The sequence below is a fragment of the Mastigoproctus giganteus genome, chromosome 1 (genome assembly GCF_048544385.1).
Source record: "Mastigoproctus giganteus isolate SK-2022 chromosome 1, ASM4854438v1, whole genome shotgun sequence".
NCBI lineage: Eukaryota > Metazoa > Arthropoda > Arachnida > Uropygi > Thelyphonidae > Mastigoproctus > Mastigoproctus giganteus.
The window spans coordinates 254,345,338-254,371,378 of NC_143575.1; the positions used below are offsets into that span (position 1 = coordinate 254,345,338).

Consider the following 26,041-nt stretch of genomic DNA (forward strand, 5'->3'; position numbering starts at 1 on the left):
AAAGGGTGACAAATTCCTCCCATCCAGTTATCGTCCCATTCCAATTACTTCTACTCTTTCTAAAGTAATGAAGAAGTCAATTAACCACCAACTCTTAAACTATCTAGAAACCTTGCGTCTGATCAATGATTGCCAGTATGGATTCCGTCAGTGTCGATCCATTGGTGATATTCAGGCTTATGTTACCCATTTGTGGACACATTCAATGGAAAAGTTCGGTGAAACACAAGCAATTGCTCTTGACATCTCAAAGGCTTTTGATCGTATTTGGCATTAAGGTCTTCTAAACAAGCTTCCATCTTATGGTCTGCCAACTGTTTTTTGTAATTGGTTATCCAGTTTTCTCTCTGATCACTCACTGAGGATGATGGTAGATGACTCTGTCTGCTCCACTAATGCTGGCGTCCCCCATGGTTCAGTTCTTTCCCCCACTCTTTTCCTCTTGTATATTAATGACCTTTTTCCATTTACTGGAAATCGTATCCCTAGTTTTTCCAATGATAGCACACATTGCATTCGACTTTCTATTTTGAGAAACCTTGCCCTGCTCAATCAGCTTGAACTTCTCAAATATCCGCTACCAATTCCTTAAATGCCAATCTCCAGGTAATTCTCCAGTGGGGCAAAGACAACAGTTGATTTCAGTTCTTCAAAAACTCAGTCTTGTCTTATATCTTGCAAAAAAAAAGGATTCTTCTGCACCTATGTTTATCTTTGGTGGCACTCCGATTTCTAAGGAAAATGATATCTCTTTTGGGGATTATCCTGACTTCTAATTTCTCTTGGCACAAGCACATTACAAATATTGCTTCCTCTGCATCTAAAAAACTTGGGTTTCTCTTTTGTTCTTGACGTTATTTTTCTTCTAAACAACTGTTCACTCTCTACAAATCTCAAATCCCCCCTACCATGGTTGTTGTTGTTATTTGGTTTTTAGGAGCATTAGCCACTAAGGCCATATTGCTCTGGAGATATGCGTTGATCATTCCCTGACCTTTCCGCATCCTCCGTATTTGGTGGTCACGGGCTAGAACCCCTGTCAAATCAAGAAGCAGTGTGCTACACGCTGCGGCTCCTGCCCACCTAGCTATGGAGGTACCCCCTACCATGGAATATTGATTCCATATCTGGGGCGGTGCCCCCAAAACCTCTCTCTCTGGCTTCTAGATTCCATTCATAAGAGGGCAGTTAGGTTAATTAATGACTCCTCTCTAACAGAGTCTCTCCACTCGCTGTCTCATAGATGTACTGTTTCTGCTGCATGCCTTTTTTACAGATACTTCCATGGGCAGTGTTCTTCTGAATTGTCTTCTATAATTTCTACTCTCTTTCAAATCAGTCCGAACACGTGCCGCTGCCAGCCAACTTCAAACTCAGAGAACCAACTTTTCATATTCCTCATTTACTGGCTCCACCTTCCTTCATACCTATTTCCTGAAAATTAGTCTACAGAAGTTCAAGGCTAATGTCAACAAATATCTTCTTTCATCTTCTCAACCTCCAACCCAAGCATGGTACTAAGTACTATAGGTCCTAATACCTCTCATGTTTGGTGTTTTCACAAAAAAAAAAAAAAAAATTCCACTATCTTTTTTTTTTTCAATATATTACCCATCTCCCTGACTATAGAGTCTCCAACAATAGCTAGCTCCTGTGGGACCAGTGCTTTTTGCCTTGAAGGTTGTCACTCTGTTTGCTGATGCACAAGAGTGAGCTCTGGCATTGAATTCGGCAGCTGAGAGTTTGATGGGTCCCCCAATTTAACTTTGAGAGGCCTCTGTGGCCGAGTGGTCAGAGTGGGAGTTCAGTCGCACACGCTCTTTGAGTAGACTGCAGTTCAAACGGTTGATCTGCCAACCCACACTGGGCCAGCATGGCAGATTATGGTTCATTTCCCTCAGCATGAGTTGTTGAGGTGGCTTCCATCCTGCAGTGAGTTGATGATGGCTGCAGTTTACATTTTTTTTTTTTTTTTTTTACCTGATTCTTCAAACTCTCATAGACACCCATCAGAATGCTGATTTGGCAACTAATTTCTTGACACTCTGCACCTAGATACCTTCCTTAGCTCGATCTTGTCCTTTTTCAAATGGTCTGCAAACATTTCACATTTTGCACATTTTTTGGACTGTGATTCATTGTAGCATTGCCCCATTCAGTTCTTCCCTGAGCTGCTTTTTTGCTTGTTGCTTTGCTGCTCTAGTCTGGGGCATGATTTCCATTTAAATACAATTTAATTAACAATTAAAATTAATAAGATTAATAAATTTAATTGATTAATTGACAATACTATGCTAAGCTAACATATTCCTAATGCAGTAGTGCGTATTACACTATCTAGTTTTACTTTATACCTTAAGCTATCAAGTTCGAGATATATGTTACACTATTCAGTATCAATCTGATATATACTACAACAATGGCAGCAAGTTTCGAACAGTACAAGGTTATATGGATACTAAGTAGTAACCTTAAAAATCTTTATCAAAATTCAAAATAAATTAAGGAGCATGACTAGGACTATAAAGCTACTTCTAGAAAATAAATTATTATGACAAATATAAGTCAATAAAATGACAAAAATTTATCTAAAACATCCATTTGCTGGAGCTTAAAAATCTCCCACAAAAATCTCCCTCTAACCTCATTCAAATATCTAAGTACGATTTATACAACATACATTTATAAGATATATATATATGTATATATATATATATATATACCATATGTTTGTACCATAGCCCATTTCTCACTGAGATTAGTTTCATTTCTTATAGTTTTCTTAATTATCTGAACATATATTTGCATTACTGTGAAGCATTTTGCTTATTTTTTTTTTTTTTTTTTTTTTTAATACCATGAATTGTTTCATTTTTCATCCTAGATCAAAACCTCGTTGAAATATCTATATACCATTTATACCCTATATTTGTACCATATTAGCCCATTTCTCAATGAGTTTAGTTTCATTTCTTTTAGTTTTCTTAATTAGCTGAACATATATTTGCATTACTGTGAAGCATTTTGCTTAATTTTTTTTTAATATCATGAATTATTTCATTACTTTTTCATCCTAGATCAATGAATAAATTTCTTATAGCATTCGTGCTTATTCTTGTTTTGGAATCCGTAATCGGAACAGCATTGATGCATTCATACGAAGCCAAGTATGGAGAGATAACATGGTATTTACCGCCTCCTGAAACAAATTTGGTGAGTATTTCCATTTTGTTATATGTATTCTTTGTATAGAATGTGCCATGTTTAAAAAATTAGTATAACTTGTTGAGAATAAAAAATGAATTAAATAAGGGTTTTTAGTGAGATTAGTGATTATGATTGAAGAAAATAGTTAATACAATCAGAAAAGATATTTAGTAACAGAGATATTAAGAGAGCTTAGAAACAGGATATAGCAGTTGCATACTGTGTAGAGTGTTCACAGAAACCAGTTCAGAACAGTAGCCTAAGAAGCACTGTTGCCTGCCATTCAATCATTAAATGATACACTGCTGCTGCTGTCTAAAATAGCACAAACCATGTGCTTGTGCAGTACATAGAAATGGGCATAATATTGACAACAAAAGTTGAATAGATAATTTTTATCCAGTGTCTGAGAGAGGGATCAAAGCTAAGATGCATTATCTGTATGCTTTATCCTTGAAAAACTTCTTGAGCTTTGTATCCATTGACTGAGCAAAGGCTGGAGTACATACGTTTCATTTTCTTCGTTGTTGGTCACAGAACCCTCCAACAACAACATAGGTCCCAGAATGCTGCTGATGAGATTTGGCCATTAACCATTTTTACTATAACCATTAGATGGCTACTCTCATTTAGTACTGGAAGTACTAAACGACAGTTGCTGAATATGGATAGAATTTGCCATCTCTGTATTTCCCCCATTGCTATGGAAGCACTTATTTATCAATGATGCATCTTAAAGCCAGTATTCTGCCAAAAATAGTGGCTTAATTTTGTTGTAGCAGCTGATACCAACATCTCAGAGGCATATTGAAGTGGGAATAACCATAGTATTAATAGTGGGAGCTGTATTAGTAATATACAGGTGCTCCTTGGAAGTTCACTGAAGGTGATTGACATGGATCAGGAGCTTCTCTAAATGGTAATTGAAATGCAAGTGTAATAAATTTGAAAATAGAAAGTTTTGTTTAACCGAAAATAAAAATGCAATTTAATAATTTTTAAATTTTCAAATTTTTCATTAAAAAATGAAAAATTATGTTTAAGTGTTTCAATCCATTATTAAAAGGTCAATCATTGGTATATTCCAAACAGAATACAAAAAACCCAAAAACTTTTTTCCAGAAATGAAAAAAGTTGGGCAGGTGTCGCAAACTGTTGTTATGATGGACAGCACAGCTACTGCTGAGTTAAAAGGAAAGCAGGTTTATGAGATCATTTTCTCTTTCAATTTGATCCAGAAAGAATTTTATCAAAAGTCAGCAGAATTCTAGGATGTTCCGATGTAGACATTTCTATTTCAATCTATCGTCTTTGTTCAAAAATTGAAGTACATGGGAGGGAGGTCCTTTGATATCCTGACTAGCAACGTTTCGTTATTTTTATCTACTCACTTATTGTAAAGTGGCAGTCAATCAAATAATAAATATCATCCTTTAGAATTTACAAAGTGGGAGAACAATAGGTACCCTGATAGAGGAAACATTATTGTTGTTTTAATCTACCAGCTTGAAACATGATGCCTCCAATTGTTCACCACAAAAAAAAAGATACAAAAAGTTGGTTCCATTTATTCCTACATAGAATTTCATAAATTATGTTTATATATAGTAAAGTACAGGGTCATCAAGGAGAAGTACAACAGTTTTGAATGCCTCTATTTTTGATATATTGGGCTTGCATTGGTGAGTTTGGTGTCATTGAATACTAAGATGCATTAAGGGCTTATGCCTCAGGCTGAAACAGAATTAGACTATGTACAAGTTAGTGCAAATGCATCATATTAGTACACAGCTAAACTCTATAAATTAGAAAATTTTAACAAAGGTGGCATCATGCTAATTTAGAGCAAACTCTAACTTTGCTAATTTAGAGTTTAGCTGTGTACACCATCAGGCATCTCTCATATTGTGGAGTTATACTTCCTAATGTTTGGCCATTGTTACATCACTTGGGTACCTACCCACCCACTGAAGAAGGGCCAAATAGCCCTGAAACAGTGCCGTCTGGGTGGTGGTATCTGCTGAGAATAGGTAAGAAGAGTCTTCTCCTTTGAAGTGTTACTTATTCAAAGTAGTGCAATATCATGACAACTCATTGTGAAGGTATTCACAATATGAGATAAAACCTTAAATGATGCTGCCTTTGCAAAAATTTGCTAATTTAGAGTTTAGCTGTATACTAATATGATGCATTTACACTAACTTGTATATAGTTTAATTCAGCTAAACTCTAGCCTGAGGCATAAGCCCTTAATGCATCCTAGTCTTAATTCATCTTATACACCATCAGGCATCTCTTGTATTGTAGAGTTATACTTCATAACTGTTTTGCCATCATTACATCACTTAGGTACCTAAACCCACCCACCGAAGAAGGGCCAAATGGCCCTGAAACGACACCAGGGGGGAGCCTGATGATGACCGGAGTTTCCAAGAATAGGTAACAACAGCCTTCTCCACCGGGGAAGCGTTGCCTATTCGAGGAGTTTGAGTTAAAGGAGTTACTGTCCCTTTCATTCTTCTACACCGTTTCTTTTCCTCTTCCACCCCTACTATTACTTTCCCTCTACCTTTTTGCCTTTCTAAGTCTAATAGGGACAACTGCATAGTCGAGTTATTATCCCACACAAATACAAAATGGCCCTGAAACGGTGCCGTCTGGGTGGTGGTATCAGCTGAGAACAGCCTTCTCCTTTGGTGAAGTGTTACTTATTCGAAGTACTGCAATATCATGCCAACTTGTGAAGGTATTCACAATATGAGATATAAGTTAAATGATGCTGCCTTTGCAAAAATTTGCTAATTTAGAGTTCAGCTGTGTACTAATATGATGCATTTGCACTAACTTGTATGTAGTCATTGAACACCTAAGACACAGAAGTTTTCACTGCTTCCTGATGCACCATAGCAGGAAATTTTTGTAAACAAGGTGGAGTACAGGACTTAGCAACAAGTTTAGTTTTTTGCAAAAAGGTTTTATCAGACTGCCAGTTTTATTACAATGCAGCATGAATGTAAAGTAAGATTTTGTTGCAGAAAAGGTGTGGAAAGATCAATAACTTCAAGTTTAGCAAATAAATTTGAATATTCTGGTTCTGATCCATTTTGATTCATTTTTTATACTGACAGTATTTTATAAACAACACAACAGTTATTCATCACGTATAGTTCACTGATGAAATGCACTTCCACCTTATCTACCTCAGTAAGTAGAATATCCATGCATTGGCAACAAGAATTGCCATGCAATAATGGAGATGCCTTTGCATCCTGAAAAAATGCATGGTGTGATACACAACTTCATTAGCTGGAATCATTGGTCTTCCTAGACAACACAGTTAATGCAAAACACTTCCTTCGAGACAACTTTGTTCCAACTTTTCAAGGCATAGGAGAGAACACGGAACATTTTTCCTAGGTGGAAAAATGTAATGTTTTTCCTAGATGGAAAAATAGAACATATGAAGAATGCAGTTCATTTCCTGAAGGAACATTTTAATGATAAGTTATCTCTAATTGATATCTTGGACAATGTTGAATTGGCTAGTCTTAGTCACCATATTCACCAGTTCCTGAATCATATTGTCTACAAGTATAATTTACATACCATTAAACAATTGAAAGGTGTGGTTGTAGCTACTGTTAGAAGCATCTCTGATGACACAGTGGCTCTACAGTTATGGTGAGCTTCCAGTGATGTGTGTGAATTGTCTTAGATGCACATGAATCACATATTGAATATGTTTGTACTTAGATAATAAACTTCTGTGTCATATGTACACAGATGCCACAGAATACATCAAAAAGAAAGGCATCAAAACCGTTGTATCTTTATGTCCCTGTAAACATTTACAGTAGCTTTTGTCTTATAATTTCTTAGTCTTATACAAGATTTGCTTACTTTGATATTAATTTTTATTGAGTTTTTTTCTTGTTTCAGGGCAAAAGTGTGATACAGGATTTTCTTTCATTTGTAGTGATCTTCAATTATATTATTCCTATATCACTTTATGTTACTCTAGGTAAGTAGTTTGATTGTTGATCAGGTTTATAATTAATCTTTTTTGTGACCACATGAGTGTAGGATATAGTTATAAACGTAGTAGTAGTAGCGGCATGTGATGCAAAAAAGCAAGAGTATGAGCTTATGCAGCATCAGCCAAAAAAAAAAAAAAATCACACCATTCCCTCGAAATGCCTGTCCAGTTCCTCCTTAAATTTATTCAACCTATGAACTTCCACAACGACAGATGGAAGTTTGTTCCAGCAATTAACCACCTGGTTAATTGCTGGTTAAAGGCAAATTTCCGCACATCTATTCTACATCTGTCCTTTCTTAATTTGAATTTATGCCCCCTTAGGTTCATAATCTGAACAAGTGGAAGGATCCCATCAGAATTCAGCGTGCTCAACCCATTCAAGGTCTTATACATCTCAATCAGATCACCGCGCAGGTGCCTAGTCTCCATCCACTGCAGTTTGCAGAACTTAAGCCTCTCTTGGTAAGAGGATCCCTTCATTTCCCTCACCAATCTTGTTGCCCATCTCTGTACATGCTCAAGCAAATCTACATCCTTCCTAAAATGAGGCCTCCAGACCTGTACACAGTACTCAAGGCGTGGCCTGACCATTGCCTTATACAGAGGGACAATCACCTCCTTTTCCCTGATAGCAAAATTCCTATATATCATTGACAAAACCCCATGACCTGCCCTGGCAGCCTGTCTGCATTGCTCAGAAAACTTCATATCTGACTGCACAATTACTCCCAGGTCTTTTTCATTTTCTACCACCTTAAGTGTAGTACCACACAGTTGGTACGTTTCTCTGGGGTTACTTAGCATTAGTATTAGCATTAGCATTAGTAGAGGCATTTGATGCAAGAAAGTAAGCTTATGCAGCATCAGCCAAAAAAAAAAAAAAAAAAACCCACTTCCACTTCACCCCTCTGTTCGTTCAAAATACCTGTCCAGCTGAGCCTTAAACTTATTTAGGCTATCAACCTCCACCACAAGGGATGGCAGTCTGTTCCACCAACCAACCACCCGCTGGCTAAAGGCAAATTTCCGCACGTCTATCCTACATCTGTCTTTCCTCAATTTGAATTTATGCCCTCTCAGGTGATTTTTCTGAGCTAGAGGAAGAATCCCATCAGCATTGAGCATGCTTAAACCATTCAAGGCTTTATACACCTCTATCAGATCACCTCGCTGGTGCCTAGTCTCCAGACACTGTAATTTGCAAAACTTAAGCCTTTCTTCGTAAGAGCACCCCTTTGTTCCATTCACTAATCTTGTTGCCCTTCTCTGTACTCGTTCCAGCAGCTCTACATCCTTCTTGAAATGAGGCCTCCAGACCTGTATACAGTACTCTAGGTGTGGCCTGACCATTGCCTTATACAATGGAATAATCACCTCCTTATCCCTGCTGGAAAAATTCCTGTATATCATTGACAATACTCCATTGTACCCATATGCAGTACTTTGCATTTGTCAAGGTTAAACTTCAGTTGCCACTTCTTTGCCAATCTGCCCAAATTATCTAGATCCTGTTGCGATAGCACACTGCCATTACTGTCATTATCAACCCTGCCAACCTTTGTATCATTTGCAAACTTTGACATTAAGCCCAATATACCTTCATCAATATCATTGATAAATATACAAAACAACAGTGGACCCAACACCAAACCCTGTGGGACTCCACTAATAACATTAGTCCACGAAGAGCAGCACCCATTGATTACCACCCTCTGTCTTCTCCCACTTAACCATCCTTTTATCCATTGTAGCAACTTACCCTTAATACCATTCTGCTCCAATTTGTACAATAGTCTTCCATGCACAACAGTATCAAAAGCTTTCCTGACATCCAAATATATGATATCAAAATTATTTTTTGCATCCAGTTCCTTTGTAACCACATCATAATAACCAATCAAATTTGTCAGACAAGACTTTCCGTTAACAAACCCATGCTGTGTCTGAATTATTGCTGCAGTCTTGTCTAGATGATCCTGCAATGCATCTTTAACCAGTGACTCCATTATTTTACCCAGAACAGAAGTTAAACTAACTGGTCTGTAATTACTTGTCACCCTTTGATCGCCCTTTGTGAATTGGGGATACATTTGCACATCTCCAGTCTGTGGGAACCTCCCCTGAGTTCAAGGATGCTCTCATAATTATGGCTAAGGGTTTGCTTAGTTCCTTTGCCACCTCCTTTAATATAACTGGATAGATCCCACCCACCCCAGTTGCTTTTCTTATGTTTAACTTCAACAATTTCTCCTCCACTTTGCTCTCAGTTATTATGTTTGTACTTAGATAATAAACTCATGTGTCATATGTACACAGATGCCACAGAATATATCGAAAAGAAAGGCATCAATTTGATAACCTTCTGACATTTTCAAACCTTAATAATTCCTCATGTGTGAATGTAGATGCAAAATACTCATTCAGTTTGTTTGCTCTCTGAGCAGGATCATCAACAGTCGAACCATCAATGTCAAGTGGACCAATCAGATTCATCCCCTTCCTTTTAGAGTTTATAGAAGTAAAAAAATCCTTGCTGTTTTTCTTAGTATCTTTTGCCAAAGATTTCTCGTCATCTGCCTTCGCCTGCCTAACCTCCTTTGTTACCTGATTACAGACTAGCTTATATCTGCCATAGGCTTCTGAGTCGCTTGATAATTTATATGCATCCCATGCATTTTTCTTCTCTGTTACGAGTCTCGTTAGTTCATTAGATAACCATTTAGGTCTAAACCTTGAACAATATTTCTTAATAGGTATGAAATTTCTAGTAGCATCCACTATTAATTCCTTGAATGCTTCCCACTTAGAATTTACTGTTGGTAACATCGTCAGTTGATCCCACTGTACAGAATTTAAAAACTTTCTGAGACCACTGTACTCACCTTTACGGAAGCAAAAACCCTTTCCTTTACTCCTGATGGTAATTAAATCCTTAAGTAAATCCCACATCAGTACACTGTGATCACTGCCACCTAGTGGATCCTTTATCTGCAAATTCTTAATACACGAATGATCACTGCTGATAACTAGATCAACAATATTACTCTCTCTGGTTGCCTCTCGGACATGCTGCTGCAGAAAACAATCATCCAATAAATCCACAAAAGTCAGACTAGTGTGTGAGTGACCAACCCACAAGTTCCAGTCAATATCTGGGAAGTCAAAATCCCCCATTATAAGACACTCTAATTTACTAGCCCACTCTATTTCTCTACAATTGTTCATTGTACTCATTCTAGTCATTAGGCCTATAACACACTCCTACTCTTATTTTTGCTTTCGCAGTGCTTATGTCACACCAAACTGACTCAACAGTGAACTGTTCATCTATATCAACTGGGTGCACTTCTTTTGATTTTATGTTTTTCTTAATTAGCAGCATAACACCTCCTTCCTTTCTATCCTGTCTAGCCTTTCTGTACACATTGTACTACCCAAATTCCAGTTCTGCATTCCTTATATCTGTGTGACACCACGTCTCTGCTATCTCAACAATATCTGCCTTTGATGTCTTGACCAACTCTTTAAATTCATCAAATTTATTTACTATACTTCTAGCATTATTATACATGCAAGCATATGTGCTCCTATTCCTCGTTACCCTGACACATCCCATATACCCACCCATTTCACAATGACTGCCATCCGTCCCTGAAACCCCCAACACCCCTCGCTTCAGGTCTCCACTTATTCTAATAGAAGTTGTGCAAGAATCACCTTCACCTCTGCCTGCGGCTACTGTTAATCTATTAGTCCTTGTATCCCCACAAGCTAGCAGTTTTCTGACCCACGTAACACTGCCTTAATAGCATCAGCAAATATTCTTGCACCCTTTCTATTTAAGTGTATCCCATCCCTGTAGAAGCAATCTCTCCTGTTAACTCCTGTAGTTAATGCTCTTAAGCTCTTCCTCACCAACAACAAACTATCCAGTTAATATTAGCTGTTCTCTGGGTTCCTCAGATCACAACTTAGTAATGATCTCTTTTCCATTGAACCTCTGCACTACAGCTATTCTCAGTCATTTGGCATTATAACAATGCCAAGTGGAATTTTCGTGATTTCTGTTTCTCCTTTCCTAGGTGTAAACCTCTCCTGACCTTAGTACTTGCTTTGATCATGTCTTGAAATTATTCTTGTAGGGATGAAAAACCTTTATTTTCATTTCTGAACCCTCATCCTTTATCAAAATTATAGTTTTCTTAAAAATGTTTTAAGGCTATTCAGGATAAGGATAAAGCATGTTACATTTTGTTTAAATCAAATTTTCCATCTTTTTCTGCCACTACTATGTAAACAAGTTATTATTTAATTTGCACTTGATTTTTAAGTCAAAAAAGGCAGGAAACTTGCCTCTTATCCAAATGGTAGTTGAGCCTTCACATCTCTGCCCATTGATAGTTGCAAACCTGATACATCCAGATGGTTCTGTTGCATCTTTATTTAAAGATAAAACTGATTTAAGCTCTTACTTTTCCTGTAACTGTTCTGAAAAAGTAGACTAACTCTGTGAAAGTCCTGCACTCATTACTTGACATCAGCTAATTACAGCTTCAATTGAAGAAGATCAGTAAGAATTCTCCCATCTCTTGACAGGATTCAAAGCCAGATCTTTTCAAATGTGTGAGAAGTAGTAAAACCCATTATAAATAATAGTGTCACACAGAATGACTCTTGCATTGTTAAATTTGCTCCTACCATACTAATCACATCCAACTTGACCCACCGGGCTAGCCAGGTAGGTAAAGTGCCTGCTTTGCAACTCAAAGGTTGCAGGCTTGGATTGGAGTAAAATGCAAAAACTTTGGGAGGTGCATTACGGCCACAGAAGCCGATGCGCCAACAACTAACAAAACAAAAAATAATAAAATAAAATAAAAAATCACACTTGCTGCTGCCTTGATTTTATGAAATAAACAGATTAGAAAAATTATGAACTATCTTCCAAGCGTAATTTCCCTACAGGAATACTTCGCACAGTGTGGTTAATGCGTTGGAAAAAACTACCGCACTGACTGAATCAGCACTAAACAGGTGATCACATGAGTCAGTGGGAAAAATAATGATACGTGGGAATATAAGGATTTTTTTATATTAGAAATAATTATGCATGATTAGTTGGAAAAAAAAAAAATACAAATAGTAATGAGGTAGACAACGAAATTAATTGATAATCAATTGCAATCGCTGATTATAAACTGCACTATAGTGAATCCCATACTGATTGAAGCCACACTGTGTGAGGTATTGCTGTATTTGTTCTTTAAAACTTCTGGTCAAGAGTTAAATACCATTTAATATTGTCATTTCACATAATTTAAAAATTTTACACATCCCACTCAATGAGATATGAAATGGATGAAAATATTAGTTGTGAAAAAAATGGTGCGCTATTTTTAATTAGTAATAATTATGAAATTGTCAAGTCATAAAGAGAATAAATTGATATTAAGAGCTAATTACATTGAATTAAAGAAATTAAATGAATTTGGTAAGAACACTAGTTGCAAGAAAATGCTGCACTATTTCTTAATTACCCACATTGTGTGGTTTGGGTGAGAAAGGATTTATGCATATTTTAAATATAATGTGCATTTTAAAAATATTGCTGCATTTGATGTAACTAGTTTTTACAACCACTTTATTTCTTTTGGCATTTGCTTATTCCACTGATGTTCTCCTTTTTGTTTGTAAATTTGACAATTTGTAAAATTTAGCCAATTTTTAAAAAGTGCAATAAATTCTTCCCTTCAAGTTATTGTTCTGTTATGTTTACCCCAACCCATTCTAAAATAATGGAAATTCCTTCCATCTGATTAATGATTGCTAATTTGGATTTTGGATTCCATCAGTGCAAATTGAATACATTAGCATGGCCATTATGTAACCATTCTGTGCACAGATTTCATGGAGAGTTTTGGGGAAACTCGAGCAGCTGTACTGGGAATTTCTAAGCCTTTTAGTCATGTTTAGTATAAAGACCTGAGGACCTCTCCATCTTATGGTCTTTGCTTTTCAAATTTTGTAAGTAGATAAACAGGTTTGCCTCTCACCATATAGTCATAGATGGCCTCTCTCTCTCTCTCTCTCTCTCTCTCTCTCTCTACATATATATATATATATATATATATATATATAAATTAGAATGATGATTAAAAAAATAAAAATAATGCCAGCATGGCAAGACAGGAGAGCGAAAATAGTCAAAATTAAACACAGCGATCAAACCAACAGGGAAGGAAGAGAAGAGTAACAAGAGTAAAAATATTGCAGCAGAAACTCTCCAAAATAATTTAAAAAATCTAAATACAAAGATAATAAAATAATAATCAATTAAATTTTGAATGCCAATTAAATAGAGATTTAATGGCACCCCCTCTGACTGGCACCAAGTCCAAATTTATGTGAAATATCACCAGCAGAGATGTAAACCAACTACAATAAAATAAACCAAAAATAGACTGACCATTATGCCCGATCTCAACAGAGGACCACAAGACCAATAATGGTCAGAGACTCGCTGCATTTTGATTGCTAGACAAATTTCCTCAAAGGTGAGTCAATCGAAAGATCAGTCCACCACCCGATCCCCAGATCGAACCGCCAGTGCAGAGGACTTTTTATTTTTTTATTATGAAAGATTCAGTTTTCACCTGTTTCAAACATTACTCAAATATATGTATAAGTATGTCACATGACCAGTAGTGGGCGGATTTGCTAATGCTGCACCCTTGCTGCCATCCATATTTCATTATTCGCCTATATAAACGACAAAAAGTAAGATTACTTTTTGTCGGTGGTGTGGCTTTGCATTGGAGTGCTGCTTGTATTTGTCCTATTTTTAATTTTTGCTGCATCAGGACTGCCACTATTCAAGTCCTCTGCATTGGCGGTTCGATCTGGGGATTGGGTGGCGGGCTTATCTTTTGAATGACTCATCTTTGCAGCGATTTGTCTAGTGACTGAAATGCAGCGATTCCCTGACCAATTATTGGCTTGTGATCTTCTGTTGAGATGGAGCATAATGGTCAGTCTATTTTGGTTTATTTTTGTTTTATTTTATTGTGAATTGGTTTACATCTCTGCTGGTGATATTTCACATAAATTTGGATGTGGCGCCCGTCAGAGGTGGCATCGTTAAATTTCTATTTAATTGGCATTCAAAATTTAATTGATTATTATTTTATTATCTTTATATTTAGATTTTCTAAATTATTTTGGAGAGTTTCTGCTGCAATATTTTTACTCTTGTTACCTTTCTCTTCCCTCCCTGTTGGTTTGATCGTTATGTTTAATTTTGACTATTTTCGCTCTTCTGTCTTGCCATGCTGCTGGCATTATTTTTATTTTTTTAATCATCATTCTAATTTATTTTTTATATTTCAAGCATGATGTAGAGGAATATGCTTTTTGCTGCCTCTGATGTTTGCTATACTTTTTTATTTTTTATTATGAAAGATTCAGTTTTCAACCATTTCAAGCATTATTCAAGTGAGTGAGTGTTTTCTAACTTCTGAATTAATTCTAGAGTTACTCAAAATTCTCCCTTTTATTCTTTTCATATTATCATAGTTTTTCTGATGATGGTGCCCAAAAACCTTTTAATTTTAGAAACCCTGCTCTACACGAACTGCTACAAATTGTCAAGTGTTTAATACCAGTTCCTTAAATATGTCTTAGTTAATTTCAGTCCTAACCCAGCCCTTTCTAATTTTTTCAAAAAAAATCTGCTCCTTCCATGTTCATCTTCAAGACCAACAAGAACTTTGAATAAACTTATCACAAATATTGCTTCCTCCATATATAATTTTAAAAACTATGCATTCTCTTTCACTTTTGACATTAACTTTTATGTATGTAGACAGGTTTCTAATCAGTTGTTAACTAAGTGTAAATCATGTGGAAAATTGTTGTTTCCATATATGGGGTGGTGCTCCAAAAACTACTCTTATCCTTCTGGCGTTATTACCCAGGGTAGGCGCCTCCATAGCCAGGTGGGCAGGAGCAGCAGTGCATAGCAGTGCATGCTTCTTGATTAGACCGGAGTTCGAGCCCGTGAGCCACCAAATACAGAGTATGCGGAAAGGTCAGGGAATGACCACCGCATATCCCCGGAGCAATATGGCCTTAGTTGCTGATGCTCCTAAAAATCAAATAACAATAACAACAACAACATAACCCAGGGTAGGTCTCAGCCTTCTCAACGATGTTCCACCAGTAAGCCCTCCCAGAAGCCAAACTTCTCCAACTTCTTATTACTTCTTATTCTCATGGTCTTTAAATCCTCTTCTACATCATCCATCCATCTTTTCCGCGGTCTTCCCCTTGCCCTCCTACCAATATGTTTCCATTCCATTATCCTCTTAGTTGTTCTGCTGTCATCCATTCTCATAGCATGTCTCAACAGGCAAGTCTCTGGCCCTTCAGAAAACTGACAATGTCTGCACCCTGAATAAGTTGTCAAGTTCATGGTTCATTCTGATCCTCCAGGATCCATCAACGTCTTGTACCGGCCCAAAGACTTTTCGCAAAATTCTATGCTCGAACACTCTCAACAACCACTTGGCAGCTAATGAATGCTGCCAACAAACAGGCATATCAGATCGCCCTATCCAACCGCTTCGAGATGCTGGCTGTGCCCGAGGATATAAATGAAGAAGAAAAGCAGATCTCTGATGCCATCCTGGAATGTGCCAAGCCCCTATGTCCACCTGCCCGACGTCGAATGCAACCATGGATATCAGACGAGTGCCTCGACCTCGTGGACAGACAGAAACAGGCAAAGTTGGTCGACTTTGAACGGTACCGGCAGCTAAACCGAGAAGTCCGACAAAGAATGACAGCAGAAAGAGAAGCATACTGGAACCAAGTGGCAGACGATCTTGAAGTGGCGGCATCCAAAAACGAGTACCGCACTCTCTCTCTACCGCACCCTCAGATGTCTGAGTGGAAAGACCAAATTGACTAGTGACAACATCAAGAATGCTGATGGGACCTTCGTGCGATCACCATCCGAACGCCTGCAACGGTGGAGTGAATTCTTCAAAGCTTTGTATAATCACGACCCACCTCAGGGACCGCCAGCAACAGCACTCTCGATCGACCCCCCTGAGGTCTCCATGGTCGATGTTGAGCCTACAGTAGAAGAAGTGAAAGCAGCCATACAATCCCTGAAGAATGGTAGGGCACCAGGAGTGGACCAAGTCACCACAGAAGCGATCAAAGCCGGGGGAGATGTACTGCTTCGCCGACTACACTCACTCCTCAAAACCATCTGGTGCACTGAACAAATTCCGTTAACATGGAGGAAAGCTATTATCGTACCGATCCACAAGAAAGGTGATAACCGGGACTGCAAGAACTACTGTGGCATCAGCCTCCTTTCCATCATCGGAAAGGTCTTTATGAAGATCATCCAGTCAAGACTGCAAAAACATCGCGAGCAAACCAGTCGAGAAGAACAGGCAGGATTTAGACCCGGGCGAGGATGCTGTGATCAAATCTTTGCCATTTGTCAGCTGATGGAGGAGAGGATCCGGTGTGGACAGCGAACCGTCATTGTTTTCATTGACTTTAAGTCTGCTTTCGACTGTGTCCACCGGCCTGCCTTATGGAAACTACTAGAGGTTGAACATGTACCTCGAAAAGTCATCACACTCCTCCAAACTGCATACAACGGTTTAACCAGCCAGGTGCGCATCCAGAATGATTTATCTGAGGAATTTACCATCCAAACTGGAGTCCGCCAAGGGGATGTAGCCTCCCCGTTGCTTTTCAACATCGTGGTCGACACCATTATGAGGCAAGCATTCAGAAACAGACAGGGCATACAATATGACAAGGATCACTATGTGACTGACCTGATGTTTGCTGATGATAGTGCTATCCTTGCCGGTAACGACGCTGAAGCCACGGACATCCTCTACGACATTGCCCGCATTGCCCGGCCATACGGTTTGAAGATCAATGCTGGTAAGACAAAGGCCCTGACAACAGATGGGTCGCAAGCCACCATCTATCTCGAAGGCGTCCAGATCGAGCAAGTGCAGGACTTTAAATACCTTGGGTCGCTGGTCCAGGAGAAGAAAGTTGCATCCACCATGGAAATCCACAGCAGAATTGGACAGGCGGCCACTGCGTTCGCCTCGCTCAAATGGTGTCTGTGGAAGAGGACCAACATTTCCACAAAGACTAAAATCCGACTCTTCCGGACTTTGATCCTGCCCATTCTTCTTTACGGATCGGAAACATGGATTTGTCTCAAGTTAGATTTGAACAAACTTGAGGTATTCCAAATGCGATGCCTGCGGCAGATCTTGGGCATCTCTCTTCGCGACCGCATCACTAATGATACCATCCGCGCCAGATGCCAACAGCAACCAACCATTGCCGACCAAATCCAGAAGCGAAGGCTCAGATGGTTTGGCCACGTATGTAGAATGGGCACGAACAGAATACCATCCACACTCCTTTGGAGACAACGACCCACCCAATGGAGCATCCAACGGACCGCGCCTAGGAAAACGTGGGCCAAGCAAGTGGAAGATGACTTGAAGAGCCGACGTCTCGACCTTAACCAGGCCAGGACTGAAGCCATGGATCGTAAGGTATGGAAGAACATCACAGAGCAAGTCCGAAACCCTGCGGCACCTACAGCAGCATACTGGTTGCGTGGCCAACCGCCTCCCCCAGCTGCCAGCTAAGGACCAAAGAAGAAGAAGAGAAGAACAACCACTTATCTTTACTCGTTAATGTCCAAGCTTTACAACCGTATGTTACAACTGGTCTAATGAGACTTTTGTATATCCTTAATTTTAAATGTCTGTTCAATACTCTGGACTTCATTAGTATTTTATGTGCATAGAAGCAACGGTTTCCACTCAGGATACGGAACTTAATTTCATTAGTAATAGAGTTGGACTGCTTTATCTGTGAACCTAAATAGGCGAAATTTTGAACGTGCTCAAACGAGAAGCTATTGGTTCTTAAATTTTTCGTGTTATCTCATTCTCCGCTCTTATCCTGGATAATCCAAAAGATGGTAGTCAGGTTAATTAATGATACTTCACTTGCAGACTGACACCCACATATCACACTGATGGTTAGTTTCTGCTGCATTTCTTTCCTACAGATATTTACATGGGTACTGCAGTTTTTAATTAGTGTCTGTAAATTTTCCACCTCATTCTTCCAAACTAGTCTGAATAAATTTATCAGCTAGTAAGCACTATCACTGAGCTAATGTTTTCTTCTATGTTCGCTGCTTCAGTATCTCTTCTTTGGAACACTTTTTTTATGTATAGGTATTTAATTAAGAAAGTACAGAAATTCAAATCCAATAACAATAAGTATGTTCTCTATTGTTGACCCATACACAGCAGTAAATTATTATATGTTTCAATAGCCATTTTTGTTTGAGGTTACCATGGAGAAATGCACAAGCATGTGCACGCATGCACACACTGTCCGGTAATGCAGCAGATTCCCAAATGGGTCATGACTTTCATTAAGGGTATAGATGACCCAGTATTTCTCAATTAAACATCCATTTTCTGAATATTTTTAAAAGTATAGTATAGATTCATTCCCACATTTCCCCTTGTTTTTCTCTGACCCCAATAAATAAAGTAAAATGTGATTTAGTAACAAATTAATGACCTCTAATTTTGTTAAACTGAATGTCCATTATTTTTTTCTCATTTATTTGTTTTGTTCAAAAACAGAAGTTGTGAAATTTATTGGATCCAGATTCTTCATGTGGGATAAAGAATTGTTTGATGATGAAACACAGTATAGTGCTGTTTGTAATACCTCAGACCTTAATGAAGAACTGGGACAGGTATTTCATTTTCTTAACTAACCACCTAGATAAACTCTTTAAAGCATGTTATCAAATCTAAAACTTATACGTTAAAAATATTTTATATATTATGTTTATTTTATGTAGTTTCCGAAATAGCACGTTGTACACACACACACACACACACATGCACACACACACACACACACACATTATGGTCACCCTGTCTTCATGAGTGGACACATCCCACAGCACCAAGGAGTTATGTTGCTGACTTGTGCAGCATATATAGTGAGGCGCCTCCGTAGCCAGGTGGGAAGGAACAGCAGTGCATAGCACACGCTTCTTGATTAGACTGGGGTTCGAGCCCGTCACCACCAAATACGGAGGATGCGGAAAGGTCAGGGAATGACCACCGCATATCCCGGAGCAATATGGCCTTAGTTGCTAATGCTCCTAAAAGTCAAATAACAAACTAACAATAACAAGCATATATAGTGACAGCATGGGTAATGCCTGTTAGTTTCTCGGTACAAAGCCCATGCAGTGGGGAAATGGGAAGACCTAGCAGAGTTTTAATGGGGAATGATTTGTGGTACTAGGAAGGCAGGGGCTAGAATCTCAGCAACTGCAGATATTGTAGGCTATTTGAGAATCACCATAGTGAAGGTGTTGGCAGGAATAATCTGAGTTGGGACACAACTGTGCAATGTGCTGAGACGGGGCCACCACCACTGGTTGCCAGTTGAAGTGAACATCAGTTCCATGTTCTGTGCAAGACAACAGACTGTTCACAATCGCTTAGTTAATTGAACACACCTTCCAGTGAACGCTTTGCAGATAGAACTACAAAGTAGCTGACTTAATGTGCCCATGATGACCGACCATCATCGACCCCTCCACCTGCAGTGGGCATGGGAGGACTATTCCTAGACATTGGACAACTGGAAAAGACACCTGGTTAAGGAATCACAGTTCCAACTCTAGCATGCCAATGTATGGGTGCATATTTGATGGCAAGCAGCTGAACAGCTGCAACCAGATGCATAGTTGAATGAAAACAGGCCAGCGGCATGGTATCATGATTTGGTGAATGTTTTTAGGGATATCACTGGGTCTCCTCATCCCCATTGAACAGACCTTCATCACCTGAACCTTGGCATTGTTTCAGACCAAGTTTTGCCCTGCATAGTGATCGTGTATCCAGATGGCACTGGATTCTTTCATTTAGACAACATGCCATCTTACAAAGCCCACAATGTGCAGGAATGGTTTGAGCATTATGTCCAAGCACTTCCTGGTCTCTAAATTCCCCCAACGTCAATCCCATCGTAGATTTGTGGGATTCTGCAGAACACATGGACTGGCATTTGGCAGTCCATGCCAGTGCCTCTCTCTCCATTGTAAAACTCCAGGATTCTGTGAGTTGATTGGTTGGTTGTTTTGGGTCAAATTGCATTGTTTTGGATCAAGTTTTGCCTTGCATAATGACCATGTATCCAAATAGCACTTGACTCATTCAGCAAGACAACACACCGTGTCACAAGGTCTTTACAACCTTGGCGTCTTTATAAAAGTGGCAACCACCAAGATTTAGGAAAACGACAATATTGGATCTCTATTTTGGATGTGAAGTACATGCCAAAAAGGTTAGGTCAATACAAAAGTAAAAATAATTAGAAGTAAATTTGGATAAAATTTAATGAAATTTAAGCCAAAACAAAATTAAAAAGGGGGAGATATTATGTGGTAGGCATGCAGTTTACAATTGGCACTTACAGAGAACACATGTAGAACTACAGAAAAAATATATACAACCAAAGAATCTCTGCAACTATAGAAGGTTCAGTCAAGAAAATAGAAGTGAAAGTGGCCAAATTGTACAGTGAGGACTAACAACCTCTAATTGGGGGGGGGGGAGAAAAGACAGAAAGAAAGAAATTAAATTCATAATAAATAAAACTTTAAGATATAGATGAGAAGGTAATTAACTCACAAAACAACAAGGAAAAGTGCTGAAAACTTTGTGGAGGTGAAAAAAAGTTAATATAGGAAGAAAATAGTTTCTCAATACATGTTTGTTGAAGTTGCTTGAGAATTAAGGGCAAGAATGCAGAACAGCAAAAAGCAGAGGAAATGTAGAAAAATACTGAGGTGCGGCCAATTTGCGGTTGCAAATACTGTTTGTGCAGAAAAGACCTTGAACTGAATTCTGAGAGTATGAATCACAAATTTAAAATAATGTGAACATAATGTTAATGTAGGGATAGTAATAAACTAATAATAAGTAAGAAAACAAAAGATTGGGAAATACATTGTATAATAAGGCATCATACTTACCATATGTTATACAGTGTTTATTATTTACAAAATGTAAAAACCTGGAAAATGAGAAATATTGAATAAAGTTAACTGATGCATCATGCTGAAATTAAGATGTAGTTGGACCAAATGTTATGGAAATTTAATTAGAAATCTGCTTTAAATCAATATGATCTGGTAAGAATTATTTAAAATTGATGATATTAAAAGCTCTTTGAAACTGATATAAGAAAAAGGAAAAGTGATCTTAAGGTAGAGAGAGAGAGAATATTAGAGTGAATGCTTTTTGAGATACTGGATAACCAGTAAGAAAAATGAACCATTTCAAAGTTGAAGGCATCACATTTATTATAAAGATTAATAGTAGTATGTGTCTTATTAATATGAATATTCAGGTATAAGTAGTTAGTGTTCATTATTTAGGTTTTTTTTTTTTTTTTTTCCGTTGATTTATTTCATTGCCTTACTCTCTTTATTCCTTTTTCATTGCCTTATTCCCTTTATTCCTTTTTTATAGACCCCAATGTCAAATCTATTGCTTTGGATAGTTCCTCGTCACATATTAGTAACATCTTATATACACAGAATATGCACTTCACAGAGCAAATCAGCACCTGATGCTTCCCACCTGGATTCACATGAGATCTATAGTAAATTTCAAATGATTAAATGTCTTGTAAAACCATTCACTAAAAGATCATATAACAAATCCAAATATAAAAATAAGAATAAATGTAAATTAGGTAATTTGTCTCTTGTACTTGAGGAGTGGGCCTATCCATAATATACTTTTTAGTATTAAACATAACATACTCAGAGCCTTATAAAGTTTACTCATGCCTTTCACATCAGATCTGGAGAGAGGATGTACCTGAGTTTTACTCTGGTGACTAAGCTGGGTTCTACCACTTGAAGCCTCCAGTAAGCAAAGTGTTGGTATTGCACCGTTTGATGAGAGTCATGTATCACCTAGTCATCTACCACCTCTTAGCCCAAGCCTACTGTTTCTTTTGAATTTCCGGTTTTAATAAGTGTTTTTCAGTCCACCACACAACCATGAAGCACTTCTTGTTTAAGACGAATTTTTACAGTTGATATTGACAAGGAAGTTTCCCTATTCCTATTGAACTCAGCTCAGATTTCAGGTACAGTAAGTAAGTGATTTGCATTTAGAAATCAGTATTATGGTCTTTTCTTGTGCTTCCCTTATTATGTGCAATCGCCCCGATCCTGGTTTGTCCTTTAAACTGCTAGTGTCATTGAATCGCCGAGTGATAGTTTGTACTCCTTTAAATGAAACACCTGGTTTTTTGCCAGTACTTCTCATGGAATAACTATCTTTTTACAGAGTTATAATAGCACTTCTTTTTTAAATACCCAGTTCCATATTTCTTGCCATGTTTATCACAAAATTTACAAAACACTCTTCTGAACGATGGGTGTTCAATTTTATAAGTTAATACTCTTACTTCCCTATTTATATTATTGCAGAACACTTAATCATCTAAAATCTTCTATAATATTGAAACAATACTCCCACTTTATAGAATCATCTACAACGTTCTACCACATTCAGGAATATTCTTGACCTTTCTGGAATATTCTAGAAATTTTTTAAATATTTCTTAATTATTATTTAAGTTTTTTGACTTTTATACGTAATAGAAAATATTGTAATAATAATTGCTAAACAAGTTAGTCTTATTTTAATAAAAACTCTGCCAACCTTCTTATCTGCAAACTTGGACATTAAACCTGATATATTCATCAATATCATTAATAAATACAGGAAACAACAGTGGGCCCAACACTGAACCTTGGGTGACTCCAGTAATAATATTAGTCCACAAAGGGCAGTGTCCATTGATTACCATTTTCTGTCTTCTCCCACTGCCATACTGTTCCAATTTGTACAGTAATCTTCCATGTGCAACAGTATCAAAAGCTTTCCTGAAATCCAAGTATATGATACAAAATTATTTTCTGCTTCCAGCTCTTTTGTGACCACATCACAGTATCCAATCAAATTGGTCAGACAAGACTTCCCCTTAACAAACCATTCGGTGTCTGAATTATTACTGCAGTCTTGTGTAGATGATCCTGCAATGCTTCTATAACCAGTGACTCCATTATTTTCCCATAACAGAAGTTAAGCTAACAGGTCTGTAATTACTTCTGTCACCCTTTGATCCCTCTTTGTGAATTGGGGATACATTTGCACATCTCCAGTCTATAGATTACTCCCCTGAGTCCATGGATGCTCTCATAATTATGGCTATGGGTTTGCTTACTTCCTTTGCTGCTTCCTTTAATATAACTGGATAGACCTCATCCGGGTGCCTTTCTTATGTTTAACTTCAGCAATTTCTCCTCCACTTTTCTCTCAGTTATTACAAAACCATTTGGCTTCCTATTAGAGTTTGATAAGCTTCTGGCCACCGTTTCCCTACAGAATTCCTCATGCATGAATGTAGATGCAAAATACTCATTCACTTTGTCAGCTATCTGAGCAGGATCATCAACAATCGAACCATTGATATCAAATGGACCAAACTAATTCATCCTCTTCCTTCTAGAGTTTACATAAGTAAAAAGTCTTTACTTATGTAAACTTGTATATTAAGCTTTTTTCTTTGCATCCATTGCCAATTATTTCTCGTAATCCACCTTCACTTGCCTAACCTTCTTTGTGAATTGATTACAGACTTTACAGATTACAGAGTAAATCCCACTTCAGTACACTTTTATTACTGCCACCTAGTGGTTCATTTATCTACAGATTCTTATTGCATGAATAATCACTGCTGATAATCAGATCAAGAGTATTACTCCCTCTGATTGCCTCTCAATCATGCTGTGTACAATACAGTCATCCAACAAATCCACAAAATCTTGCTAGTGTGCAAGTGACCAAACCCACAAGTTCCATTCAGTATCTGGGAAGTTAAAATCTTCCATTATAAGACATTCTGATATACTGGCCCACTCAATTTCTCAACCACTGGATACAGTTGTTTGTTATACTCATCAGAATCATCAGGCCTGGAACACACTTCTACTCATTTTTGCTTTCCCAGCGCTTATGTCATACCAAACTGACTGAACATTGCACTGGTAGTAACAGATAAGTACATGCAACACTGCCTATGAAAACATTAGAAGTGCATTATCTGTAGTTTGAGAGAGAAATTTAATATTCTGATAATAAGGAAGAGATGACAATTAATTAAGGGTCAGAGTAGTTGCTAATGTTGTGAAAGCTGCTTGCCTCTTTCTTCTGGACTGTTGGACATGATATCAAGCATACAAGGTACAGTTCCAACCAATCTACATAAGATTTACAATTAAATACTTGTAAACTTTATGTAGGTCAGTCATTACTGTGTGTTGTAAGCCTGATACCATTTCCAATAGTCTAGGAGGAGACAAAGTAGCTTTAGAAACATTGAAAATCTGTATACTTGGTTCACAGTTTCATATGTACTTTGCTTATGTTGAAATTATTTTGTCTAGTTTTTGTATTTTCCATAAAAGAAAAGGTAAAATTTTTTTTGCAGATTATGTTTGCTAAATTTTAATTCTTTAGTTTGTGAAAAACAAAACATCATTCTTAGTGTGTGTCTACTGATAAAATTTTGTGTAAAAAGTGTTTTCCTATAAAATTTTATCCTAAAGTATTGTTATAATGGAACCACAGCCTGGGAAAAAAGGAATGGGGTTGGACAGCATGTTGAAGTTGGTGACATTGAATCACTCTTTATAATATGTAACCTGATACTGAAATAGAATTCTCTTCAAGTGGTGCAGATTCTGAATCTCATTCAAATGCATCTGTTGATGGAATTCTACAAACAACTAGTTGAATGATAATTCTTTACAGTCGAAATTCCTTCAGTTTACTAAAAAGCAGTGCCTACTTGTTCAAGTGTCCATAAATATGTTCAAGAGCATTTTTATCAAGAAGACTTCTGTACAGAAGAAAATTTAAAGAAGCCTTCTTCATAAAAATGTTCGGAGCCTCATCAGTTAACGGAAAATAAAGAGTTGAATTAAACACATGATATTTCCACCTTTTCAAGAAGAAAATAGAATAAGAAATGGAAAAACAGGAAAAGAAAATAGTCCAGATATGCAGAAGAGCAGCTCACATATAACCCCCTCCAGACCTCCAGAACCAGCTTGCACAATTACCACATATTATCGGAGTATGAGAACAAAGTTCACCCCAAGGCTTCCATTCCAACAAGAACCACTGGATCCAAGATAGAAAAACTTGGTATTACTTAATAGACTTAATCTCTCACCTATAAATTAACTGTTGGCAGCAGCTCTGGCCAGTATGCACATTAGGTTCTGGTAGCATCTTTGGTAGGTAGCAAGCAGGAGGCTGTCAGCAGGTAAGAATTTAATCTTTATGTATTTACAGTAAACCCTCGATTTAATAGACCCTGATATAACGTATTTCAGATTTAACGGACCGGACAAATAATAATACAGTAATGTACATATTAATCTCAACCATATTATTTTTTAGGTTATACAAAACTTGTGTTATTATTAATTAAAAATTAATAATAATTACCTATTTCCATTATTGTTTTGATAATTACCTACTTTTATTTTTATAATCAAATTCAGGAAATGGTTTTTTTATTCTTTCTGAAAACGGGTTC

The 26,041-nt window shown here is 37.5% G+C and overlaps 1 protein-coding gene across 1 annotated transcript in view; it reads left to right on the plus strand.

The window, feature by feature from the left end:
- Window positions 1-26,041, plus strand: part of LOC150091794 (phospholipid-transporting ATPase IF-like) — a 438,958-nt gene that overhangs the window by 135,712 nt on the left and 277,205 nt on the right. Inside the window, exons 9-11 of the mRNA XM_090369752.1 lie at window positions 3,078-3,213; window positions 7,147-7,228; window positions 18,970-19,085. Of these exons, the coding sequence (XP_090225878.1) occupies window positions 3,078-3,213; window positions 7,147-7,228; window positions 18,970-19,085 (334 nt within the window). The remainder of the gene's footprint in view (window positions 1-3,077; window positions 3,214-7,146; window positions 7,229-18,969; window positions 19,086-26,041) is intronic.